A 12866-nucleotide genomic window follows, 5' to 3' on the forward strand; every position below is an offset into this window, starting at 1 on the left:
CCGTCCAACGTGTTGGCATGTTTCACAAAGAGGCGAGTAAAAGCGGGAAAATCATCCGAAAGCGTGAAAGAATGGAAACAACAAACACACGCACACACAAAGGCAAAAACGATCCCGTTCCACCATCGTTCGTCCACCCGCAAGGGGGTGAGATTCGAGTTCGCGTGGGCGGGGGAACGATGTTGGACAGGAGTGTCGGGTGACTGCTTTTCTTTTCGAGCAAACGTTGCGGGACTTTTTATCCGAAAAGCGCAACCATCCCTAGCGACGTAACGGCGTGCGTCATCTGGTGGCCAACTCTCGGGTCGGACTCCGGGCAAGTCCATGTTGGGAAAGCCATAAGCAACCCCACACAACCTGAAGCGCCAATGTCGACGCTGCTGGAGGCAACTTTTGCTGAAACAATTGCCATTTGCCTTTTCTTCGGTCGCTTCCCGCTTGTTGGGCTTTCATCGCGTGTTTTTTCTCTGTCCTCCTACGATGTCTTGTTTCTTATTTTTCGTATTTTTTTCACCCTCCGTAGTGTCCTTTCGGTGCGAAGTTGATCCTTCCCGGCGGCTGGCTGGAGTGGAGCACTCGCAGTAAGCAGCTTTGCGTTCAACATTTCCAGGCCTCGCGCTACGGTTACGCTCCATTGCCGGACTTAATTTGCACCCTCTTCAGCCTCCACCGGAAGCAGAAGTTCTCGAGATGGGTAGGGGGGACGGCAAGGGGTGCATGAAAATCCCGAGCACCGGGAGATGGCGAACACGTCCTTGCTCCCGATTCTAGCCCCGTAAGCCTAACCGGGCTGATCATCTCATTTTCAAGAGCGGAACTGGAATTCATCCCCCCTTCCCTGCCCAGTGTCTTCCACCATCAGGTTCGTTTTGTCATTTCCGAGGACATTTCGGCCGGGGCCGGCCCAGGACCGGAAGGCACTCTCACTCACGGCACCGGCACCGGGCAGCCCTGAAAGTGCCACCTTCGGCCCACTATTGATCGTCCCGAAATCGGAAAAGCGAGCGCTCCGTTACCACGGACAACCGGCGAAGGGGAAAATGAGTGCCCAGCTTCACGCGCTCATCGGGAAAACCCGAACACCTTCTTCCTCCTCTCCCTCCATGAAACAGACGTCTCGGGGTGACGGGGAGCCGAACCATTCCGGTACCATTCGACATCATCATTATCATCATGGTCTGCGTCGTTCCCGCGCGGTCCTTATTTACCGCCGTGCGTTCGTGGTGTGAGCGTATGTGTGTTTGTGTGTTTGCAATGTAACGCGCAAGGGTTGCACAGTTCCGTTGTGGAGCACGGGTGCATGGCTTGCATGTGTAAGTTTCTTGCTAACCAAAAGCAACTGCTGACGTCTACCGACGAAGGACGCGTCGATCCGGTTTCGGTTTCGAAAAAGGTAAGCTGAGTCCTTCAAAGGGCCCCCCCTCTTGGTGGACGGTAAATTTCCAATCACACGGGGTGGGTCAAGTGTCGCAAACAGTGCCGCTCCGGGGTTCCTGGTGTTCCAAGGACATTGCAAGGCGAGTGTAAGTCCTCCTGCGCTGGGCGGACTTCTTGGCCTCGATTCGATCGCTAGCAGCTCGTCCCATCGCAATGAATGGAAAACCGATCCACTCAACCGGAAAGGAGAAAGGACGAAGAACATCCGCACGGCTGGATGACCCCCTGGATGTTTGATTGTGTTTCTAGCAGCATCCTTGACTGCTTTAAATCACAATATAGCAAAAAAGATCCAGAGGTAAAAGTGTTTATGTAATCGTCGGATATGCATGCCGATTGGAATAGCTTTAAGAATAACTCTCGGATTATTTGGGAACAAACTATCGTATTATTTGACATGTGCAACATTCTCAGACGGCATGCAGAAATTAATATGGAACATGTATTTATTCCAAGAAAATAACTAATAAAATAAATTGTATCAATTAATGCAGAAAAACTTCGAATAAAAACTACCCGGATTGATTGTCGTCCGATTATGTTTTATGTTATCTACGATTTCCACTCGTTTTCCGCGAGGATAAAAAAAATGTCATATCATTTTCATGATCGTTTCATGACCTGGATGGCTAATTATTGGACGCAAACAGATGTGACATAAAAAGCACAATGAATAATGATGGTATAACGATCAGATTGATAGTTATCGTAGCGTTACACCTCGAGAGAAAGTGAATGATGGAAATACATTTATTGTGAGGCTGTTTTCCGTGAGATTGATGATTGCCGGCCACCGATTGGAATGTCCAATAGTTATTAGTTATTATAGTCATAAGGAAAAACATCGCAACAAACTAACAATCGTCCCGTACGTTCTGTTTACCTATGTTAGTTGGAAAAGTGCACATGAAATCTTCTCTACAGAAACAGCGTAACCCAGTAAACGCCGGAATTGACATTTCCGGTCGGCTGTGGCGAAGTTGTAAAAAACTGCAGTTTTCACGAGAAAAGAAACTCATTGACCGTAACAAGATGTAATAAGGCAAGCGGAACAGCGAGTTGCTTCGTGCCGAATACATCCCGCGCTGAAGATGAGTAAAGGTAAAACATTATCAGTTCCTCGTGGAAAAACAAATCGCCATAGTACCGACGCTTCCGACCACACCCACCATTGTACAATTTACGGACGATGCGATAAAGAAATGGAAATTAAATAGGAAAAGGTATGTTTTTGTCTCCTCCGTTGGTTAGTTTTCGGAATGACGAACAGGAAAAACAAACGAGCGTTTAAAAGGTCGGACGAAGCAGAAGAAAAAACGGCTCGTTCTCTCATCCGAGTAAAGCTCCGTTTTCTTTGCGCTATTTATAACGCCACGTTTTGAGCAGTGATGCTGGAAAATGTCACCAAAGACAAACGGAAATGGGGTTATGATTCGTTGTGCTACCGACACGTGACTTGCGGTGTTTTCTTTAATGAAATCAAATATTAAATCAAAAGGGTTCAATTCCGACCTCCACCCACCCCCGTTCAAAGTCAACGAAACGAAAAGGATACGGCCACTCCACTGTGTTTGGCATTATTCCATAAAACTTTGATGCCAGAACGGAGAGCTTCCCTTGGCCGGGCGAAATAGACCTCCTGTTGATGATTAATAGCATGCGATAAACCCTAACCCACTCCAAGCGCGGCTTCATCTTCAGACCACTTCGGGAGCACCAGGTAGAACGCCCATGGGAAGTGAAAGCGCTTCGTTTTTCCTAGCGGACTCTGTGCTAGATTTTTCTTCGGTGCGCACTCAATTCACTATCACTCAGATTTACCGTACCTGCACCTTTACCTTTACCAACCTTTAAAAAGGGGCGTGCAGAAGGCTCCACGAATGCACATTTTTCAATTCCAGTTAGAGCCTCCGGGAAACCACAGGGTGGTAACTGTGTGTGTTGGTGTGTTCGATCCAAGTGTTCTGAGGGAGGATTTTAGGTTTTATGCATCGCCTACAGTCGGGGTGCTTTGTAGATTGGAGCTCCCCTTTGTCCCATAAATTCCTACCATGGGTGACATAATTCCCAACCGTCCTTTTTCCCACGCGTTTTGTGGCAAACACGATTTCAGGCAAATGTGTTTTCTTTTTGTCGCCGCTCCCATCAATTGTCGTTCGGATGATTCACGTCCAAAAGTGCATCGCGACCATCATCGGCACGTGACGATGGCGCCCCGAAGCACTCGAGTCAAACATTCAAACACAATTCTGAATTTCGCTTTCACCACTTTGTGAAGCTAAGCCACTCAGCACAAACCAACAGGAATCCCGTTAATAGCATAATTGAATTTATATGTTGAATCTATGCAAGCTTCCCGCAAATTGAATGGAGATGGCGTCGAGGACTTACCGCATTTCGACCAGTCTAACGACAAGTTCCATCGCGTTCGATTGTTCGCTTCAAATTCACTTACCTAGAGCAGAGAGAGGGAGAGAGAAAATGACAAAAATCAGAAAAACCATTAACAGTTTAAAAACAATACTATAAAAGGTTTATTTTGTAATAACAGCTGTGACAAAGAGATCGTAGTTTTGAGCATCAAAAATTAAATTGAATAAAGTTGAAGATAGAAAAAAATATCAAAACTTAACGTGATGTGTATATAAAATTTTGGAGTTATATTTTCAAGGTTTTTATTTAAAGTCTACGAAATGAATTATATTCCCACTCAAATCTTACTAGATTAAACATTTTCCATCATTGATTAAATTGAAACGGTTCGCCTCAGTTAAGTTTGGCAAAAGGCAAGCTTTTCCAACTCCATTATTTACAATGAAAATTATGTTTGAGCAAGCAATAAGAAAGTTGCTTGATGAGATCGTCCTTTTTTCGGTCAAGATATTTTTTACCCCAACCTTCCCCCTCCGGTTCCCTCGACCGACCCCAAGTTGACTATTAATCGTGTATTAATCTCTGCAAGTGGCCCTCACTAAGCGAACGGTAATTTATTAGATTTTCTCCCTCGGCAAACGCTGGCGGAGCGTAAATCAATTTTTTACCGCATTAGCTTTTCGCCACCTCCGCGCGGGGCCACATTCGTCTCCCTACGCACACACATACAACCACAGCTGCCTCAAGCTGACAGGCTAAAGATGCTTCGGGCGGGTTTTTGATAGGGAGTCCTTGGAATTGGAGTCCCTTAAGAGTGTCATTTTCGGGGAAAAGATGGTACTCGTGCACGCATTTTCGCATTTCGCCAGCCCTCCCCTCCGTCCCCCGCACCATCCGGGCGGTGGTAAGAGGATTGAAGATAAGGCTACGCAGCAGCGATAGGAGATTGCCTTTGAAGAACCCACCCGAAATTCGCCACCATTTTGTCCACTCGGGTGCCGGGACGGCTGTCGTCGGAGGCATTTCTTTCCGTCACAGACCACTCGAGCCGTAACGTCCCCCACTTACATTTCCCCTTCCTTAAATGTCCGGCCGCTTGTTCCTTGGGTGGGCTTGGGTTTTAATAAATTGTTGTCTTACCCACTGCGGAATTTTGGCCTATGCAGTGGTTGTAACTTTAACGTCGCTCGTGTCCACCCCCTCGGTTCCAAGACCTGGTCCGACCTTTTCAACCTTTTCTTCTCATTTTAGTTGTTGGTTGTTTGCTTGCTTTTTTTTTGTGCCATGCAAGAAAGGTTCGCCACCAGTAGTGTGTGCCGTGATGGGCGATATTTTTAAAGCAACCGGCAACTGGCCGCCGAGAGAACCTTGGGAAGCTTGGGTCTATTTCGGGGTCACCGAGAACCCCACCCAACCAGTGAGGGATCTATTTACGAGGGGTTGTCCCGGGTACCTTTACCTGGGGAGGCAACCCGCTTGGGGGACGGCCGCAATTTCATCCAGTCCAATTTATCGACAGCCTGCGCTCTGGTAGCTCTGGGGGAAGCTGTGGGGGAAGCCTACCATCAAGCTAGGGTGCGTTGAGCGTCATTGCCGGTACCCATCAAACTTCGAGACGAGCAAGGATCGAGCGCCGAGCGGGTGAATGTTTTAATTAACGTCCCACGGATGATGGCAGCCAGTGATTGAGCTCCGGCTGATTCCGGCAGATAGGACCCTGCCCTTCCGAGAGGTTCGCAAGGCACGCCAGGGACTCCGGTCGCGTTAATTATTCCCCCACTGGAAAGTGCGGCAAGTGTGCGCGAGTCGATGATTACAAGTGATTGGATCATAAAGATGGGATTTAAAAATTAGCCAAAGTATATGATTTAATGTTATTTAAATTCAGTTTTTGCTCGGCCGGTTCTGCAGGTAAGTGAGGCTGGCGTAGTCTTCCCTAAGCTGTCGGGCTTTAATTGAGTTTCCGGTAGCGATTAACCGCGCCACCGTCGCCCGTACCGTGCTAATCACATTTCCATTACCGAACATTTCCATTTTCATAACAAACGATCCCCGGAATTACTTTTTTCTTCCTCTTTCGTTTCCCTGCACGGGAAGGCTTTACCTTCAGCGAAATTAACGGATCAACGAAGTGTTCGACCGAAGTACCTTCCCGAAAGCAGGAGGAGGAAAAGAAAAGCTCACCCACCCTCCAGGACGGTTGGCGGAAGGGAGGTGTCAAAAAAGTACACCGAACGAATCAAACGTGCTGACAGTTTTACGATCCAAGCAACACGGAAAGGAAGGAACATTTCCAACCTCCCACCCCACGGGGCAAGTTATTAAAATTTACAACCCGCCAACGCCGCTCCACCTCGTGCGCATTAGCGCCCCAACCGGGCTAGACGTTTGCCGAACGCAGGAAGTGTGCGAATGTTTGAATGCCGGCAGGAAACAGCCGTGGACACCGTTTGCTTCGTGCGCATTGTACGTTTTAAGACCCAAGCCGCGCCCGACTTGGATGGGGTCGTAAAGTTGGTACTTTAAAATCTGCTCAAATATGAATGCGAATCGTCCCGGAACGTTCCGCATTCGCCACCAAACGCTTTCGCAAGAAGCTCCCCCTCGACAAGGCAACGTGTTACAACCTTCTCTCAATGAGGCGAAACGGTGGAGAAACAGGGGCGGGGGAAAATGAGGGGTGAAATTTAACAAAACAAATCCATTCCACGCTCGGAGAAAGTGTGAGGGTTGCACGGGGGCATGTGAAATGCATCGAATGGGCGACAAATATTTGACGACTCCGAAGTTTAGCTCCTGTTTTGGGCAAACAAAAGCTGTCCTGTTCGTACAGAAAAACCTAACGAAAACACGACAGAACTGGTGGTGGTTTTTCTGCTCCGTCGGAAAAGTGGTAAATTATGTGCTTGACGTTGTAATGTCGCCGGGTTTATACGCCCTGTTTACTGCGTTGGCACGCACAGTTGTGCCTCAATGGTACGCGGAAGACTAGAAATCTGTTGGGTGTTACAACTTAATTTAATATTTTTACTGTGTTGTTTTGTGACATTTGTAATTCTTACTTACTAAGCGATACTTATCAGAACACCTGTTTACCAGCCAACACTAAGGAAGTGAAAATCATGATCTTGTACTTAAAATTCCATTTTCCTAAACACTGCACCCATTTTAAGCTGAAAAACTATGCGTACTTTAAAGTTTGTTAAAGTTGTTGTGCAAAGCCCTGTGTTGAAGAAACATTTGAAAACACGTTTTATTTTACAATGCTTTCTTCAAATGAAGTATTTCAAATAAGGTAATAGGTGATTTTAACTACTCAACCGAGGTTGGTAAGATTTCTCGTGTATGATATATTGAATGAAATATTTCTTTTAAACAAATAATTCATAAGAAAAAAAATTAATCATGTACATTAAGTGACGAAGTTATTATGCAGAGCAAAGCAAGTGTAATTAAAATTATGAAACATGATTTGCAAAAATGCACATAGACTCACAAAACACAAACAAAAAGCATCAGATAAACTTCTTTTCAAACCGAAAGATTTGTATCATAACACTTTCAGAGCTGTTGCCATTTTTCCTCCCAGATGCACACAGGATGAATTGAAACAAATAAGACAAATACCACCGACGTTCAAGCTTAGCCAAACAAACATGCCTCCATCGTTCATTCAGGATAATAAAGTATCACCTGCACGTCGGAAAAGCCACCGGGGCTTCTTTGGAATGCCAGGCCGACTACACTAACAGCGTTCCTTCCCCGCCAGCCCCAGCCCCGTTCGAATCAGTGAAAATTCATAAACCCTAACCGTGCTAAACTGCTGCTCTGCATCGCCTTCGTTACTCACCGGCCCAGCTCGGCTTGTTTGCGTGCTCCATGCTGTTGTACGCTCCAGTGTTTTATGCTTGGCTCACACTTGGTTGACTTCGTCCACATTCCACCAAGCCAAGCCTTCTGATGGGCGCCTTTCTTTTCATCTCGACGAGCTCCCATTTTCCCGCTGTGTCAATACTCCTGTCGTTCGTCTTCGTCGCCAGGAAGATGCGAGAAAAAAGCCCGAGCGTACTGCAACCGTAACTGTGCCAGCCCCACTTAACCCCCACGGACGGGGACGAGTGTGAGTTACGCTCGAAGCTCTTCCAAGCGTCGGGGTCGGCAAGGGGCGTAACAGGATTGCGTAATTGTGCTCGCCTTCGGAGGCCAGAGCGCAGAGTTGTTTGTTTTTACCCTCCCACCCGTCCGGCCCCTTTTGAGGTTGGGCAGGACTCCGGTCGGGGAATCACTGTCACTTGCACGCCCGGCACCGCAAACCACGTGGCCTCCGGGAGGAAAGTAAACGAACAGTCCACACTCACTCGTTTCTCGCACTCGTCAGTCGCAAAAACCAACCCATCAGTTGCAGCGTCAGATGCAGCAGCAGTAGCGGAGGCAGAACAACTCGGAAACCCGGCCATAACCATACGAAAACCTCGCCCTCGTTTTCGGCGAAGAGAGCAATGTCAAACGGGACGGGTGAAAACATAATGCTGGAGCATTAAACAACGGATAAGGCGAGATTTGTGTCGAAGCGGGTCGGGTGGATGAGCACTCATTTTCCGGCGTGTTGCACGCCTGGCGTTCACTTATCGCCGCGGCGTCCCAGCGCGTCGTAAAAGCGTGTATTTTTAATGAGTGAAAGTAATCAAAATAATATCCGCCGTTACGGACAGGGGTTTGTCCTTCGCCGCCACGTCCATCGTTCAATATTTTTTTTTTTCGTAAAAAAAGGTTAACGTACTTTGAAGTACACTCTGGAGAGAGAGCACTCCGATGAGCAAAACAGATTGGTGAATTGATGCTATTAAATTCATATTTTATGCTTCAATCACTGTTAAGAGAAAAATATGGAGATGATTTTTATACACCGAAGATGGATTACTCAATTTTTGTATTTTTTCCCAGTTATTTTATCTTTGCGCTCCAAGAAAGAAGAAAACAATTACTCAAGGTAATTACGAAAATCTTCCTATTCAAAATAAGCTAAACCTTGCCAAAGTTACAACTTCCAGGAAGAAGCAGGCATCAAAATAAGATTAAAGCTACGCCTTCATTTGTTATTGCTCGCAGTTCATGGTGAAAACAGTTATAATTAGATGGAAGCAATCAAAACCGAAAAGAAACAATTTATCATTTCTCTGTTATTGCTTTCATCTACACTACAAACGAATAACATGTCCCAAAAGAGAATCCAAGCAAGATGAAACAGTTACTACGACAAACAGCAGTGCGTTCATGGCTCAGTCGTATTTTACCCAATGATGTAACATTGAACAATGATGCCTAACCCAAAACGAGGCTCTTTTTCTTTTGTCAGTTTGCTAGTTTCCCGCTTTTCATCGGTCAAACGATGAGTCTCCCAGGCACGGTTTGTAAGTTCACAACGAAACAACCGTCCCGAATTGCTGCCAGTTCCGTGCGGTTCCTGTTTGGAGGGATTTGTTTTTTACAACTTCGCCTCCTAAACTGACCACCACAGACAACAAAGCGAAACTCATCACCGAGGCTGAAAACATAACGGAATGGCCTGCCGGCACGTATCAGTCATGTGTCAGCAGTGACAGCGTGAACCGATCCGGAGATCAACCGGGGAGTGTGTATGTTTTCGGGGTTTCCTCCCCCGAATTCCATCGCTACCATGCGCTGCTAATATTTATGGTGGGCATTCCGTGCAGTAGCAACAACATCATCCCGGTTCGGTGCAGTGTCAGTAACCGGAGCCTGAAGCATCGGGTTTCGGGCGGTGTGAAGTTGACAAGTCATGTATTTAATTTATCTCTAGTACGATACAGCTAGGTCAACACAGAGAGGTTCGGTTACTAGTCGCAACTCAGAAACTGCCATCAACTGACCATCTGCTCTGGTGGTAATTTGACCCGACGAGCAGCTAAGATCAATATTACTTTCATCTCTCTCACCATTCGCTAAAGTTCACTGAAATAACATTGCTTCCATTATTAAAAGAACATGCTAACAGTAAACTAAAAAATATTAAAAATAAAAAACAAACATCAGACAACATCCGTGTTTGCTGACAGTGATCATTAATCATCTTTGCAGTAGGAAAGCGTGAATTGATTAATCTGAGTCAACATACAGATCATATAAATAAATTTATTGGTAACTGCGCAGGATTTCACCTGATCTGGTGTCTGCTTCAACAAACATTATTTGTTACAAGTGTACATCAACGGTTATCGCTTGTTAACAGTGATCTGTTCTAGATGTAATCTGTAATTAATTCTGTAACTGATTCATACATAAATCATAGGATAAGTTTGATGGTTTTTGCTCAACCATATATGGAACTTTTATAAATTGTTATTCTAGGACATACAAAATTAATACCCACCAGTTTTCAAAAATCTGGAATGTTCTATAAATACTCTGGATTTCTTCGCAATACTTTCTACGACGTTACGCATTTCACACATATTTTTAATGTATCACTAATTTTCCTATCGTTTTTGAAATCATTCTTTTCTGAACACATTGCGCATGAATAAATCGTCTCAATGATTCTAATTTGATTTTCTAGGAAACCACAGATATTCTTTAATAAGCGACTTCACTGGTGGTGCTTGAAAAATCTTTCTTGGAATTTAAATAATATCAGCAAATGCAAAAAAATAATGCCAAAACGGTAGAACTTGCTTACTTACTTACTAAACGGTAGAACAAACTCAAAATAATTACAGGAGAAAACAATGTGTGTACCCTGAATAATTCAAGTACAGTACACAGTGTTAAGTGAATTCAGTTGTATCAATTAATAATAATACTGAAAATGAATAGCAATTGGGGTGTTTGAGACCCCTGCTTTAGTCAGTTCAGGTCACGTGCAGGGTGTTCTCGTACAAACAAAACGTGTGCGTAACGATGATTACAAATGAAACGAAAGCGCATCGAATGTAAATCGAATGTAACAACGGCACTTACCTCCATGAAGAAACGTGAACATGTTAACAATGAGCAAAGCTGGTAGAACCACGCGCAGCGCCTTTCGAACGCCGTGGTACTTCCGCCTGCAGAGGACGCTTCCGCCCGACGGCCGTTGCCGCCCTTCCTGTTCGTTGTAGTTGTGTTGCCGGTGATTAGCGTCGCCATGGCTGTGAGCGCTCCCGTGGCAAGTGCTATTACTATCGAGCGCCGCCACCACGAGCCGCCTCCGCGCCCGGGCTTTCCTTCGCCCGCTGCACGGTCGGAGCCGGTACGAGGGTTCGGAACTCCATCCCGCGGGCTCGGGGCGGGCGGGCCGGAACGGGGCGAGTGCGAGCGGCGACGAGAGGGACAGAAGGCTGGCGAGCAGGATGCGCACGAGCAGGGGCCGGTCCGCGCCCCGCCCCGCCGCGCTTGTCTTAAGATTATGGTACTCGTTATCAAAATTATTACTCTTATCAAATGTACGTAGGTCTTCGGTATTCTCGGGTTCATGGAAGCATTGATGGTTGAATTGTTTACACTTGGTGACGAGGGGCGCGGGGGCCGCCGCGTCGCCGCTTGCCGCAAGGGGTTCCGCGGTGGCTTCCGCTTCCTGCACGCCCCGCCAGCACCGTCTTCGCTGTCGTCGTCGCCGGCGGCGATGGTGACGGCAGCGTTGGCGTTGAAGGAGGCGGCGCCGTCCATCCAGCGACTGTCTGTTAACGTGAGCACAGGGGGAGAGGAGGGTGCAGCGGGCCGAGGAGGGCGTGTGGCGCGCCGGGCGCAGCCACGCCTGACCAGCAGCAGCAGCGCCAGCACCAGCGACGGCGGTAAAAAAGTGGCTCGAAAAAGATGGCTGCGGTGCGACGGGGGTGGCGTGGAAAGGCAGCAACCGGGGCGGGCGGAATGGCCAGCGGACGGCGGCTCTACCGGGCGGTCGCCTCCGCCGGGGACCGCGCACCACCCTCCCCTGCCGCAGCCTGCATGGCGTTTGCGTGGCGCTCCATGACCGAGCCGACCGCGACAATACGCTGCTGCTGATGGCCACTGGTGATGGTGGTGGTGGTAGGGACGCTGTTGGTGCTGATACCGATAATGGCGGTGCTGTTGCTGCCGTCGATGATGCTGATGATGATGATGGCGGCAGCGACGGGGTCGCTTCTCGGGCGCTTTCCTCCTTTTTTCGTCGCTCGTGAAACTCCCCGCTGGCGGGGCGGTCCAGCTTGAAGGGGCGGCTACGGTTGGCAGCGGTGCTCTGGCGGCGGCAGTCGCGGTGCGCGGGCTGTGTGTTAGCGTGTTGGAACGGGCATGTCCTCTCGATGAATGATACTTCTGAGGCCATGCTGTGCCCTGTGGAAACAAACGGAGGAAAAAGAGGAAATTATTTTAACACGAACCACGTTTTTTCCGTTTCCTTCACGATTTCCCATGCTGATGGCTCCGCGGAAGGGCGTTTACTTGTTACATAACACCCGTCGGGGAACACCCCACCGAACCGTTGGCATGTTCGAAAATCCTTGTTCGAAAGCTCACTTCACCCAAGCCACACTGAAGCTTTCTTATTTTTCAAGGATACTAAAAGCTTCTACCCGAAAGCTCCTTGTAAAATGACTCGAAAGCTGTTCGCGAAATAATTCCTTTCTCATCGAATTTCCCTGCAAGTCCCATTTCATCCAAGATCTGAGCTTTCGCGATTGTTATACTGCTGTTATACTGTTGCTATTATACTGCCATTCGCGGTTGAATACTAACATTGTCTCTTTGGAGAAAAGCTTCTCAAGCTGTCAAAACACGTAAGAAAAATTCAAAACAAGTGAAATCTTCGATTGTTGGAATTTCCATCTTTTTTTAAAGATGATTTTTTTTTAACGATGAAAGATTTAAAAAATACTGAAAATGGAAAACTTTAAAGCGTTTGATTCAACAATTTGAGACAGTTTCGTCTACAATGTAAGCTGTAAGAAAGAATACTTTACTTTCTTACGCGAAAACAAACTTTGAGGAGAAAAATCGCGCTGACTATCTTTTCACGCTCTCTCGTGTTTCTATCCGCCACATGCTGCGCCTTTCCAACCTGATACTCAACCGGATGTGAT

General features: G+C 47.1%; 1 protein-coding gene across 1 annotated transcript in view; it reads right to left on the reverse strand.

Moving 5' to 3' along the window:
• LOC131284037 (uncharacterized) overlaps positions 1-12112 on the reverse strand; it is a 68077-nt gene extending 55965 nt beyond the window's left edge. The window contains exons 1-2 of the mRNA XM_058312891.1: positions 11781-12112; positions 10789-11486 (exon numbers count right to left, since the gene is read on the reverse strand). Of these exons, the coding sequence (XP_058168874.1) occupies positions 10789-11486; positions 11781-12112 (1030 nt within the window). The remainder of the gene's footprint in view (positions 1-10788; positions 11487-11780) is intronic.
• Between the last annotated feature and the right edge of the window lie 754 nt (positions 12113-12866).

This window comes from Anopheles ziemanni, chromosome 3 (genome assembly GCF_943734765.1).
Source record: "Anopheles ziemanni chromosome 3, idAnoZiCoDA_A2_x.2, whole genome shotgun sequence".
Lineage (NCBI taxonomy): Eukaryota > Metazoa > Arthropoda > Insecta > Diptera > Culicidae > Anopheles > Anopheles ziemanni.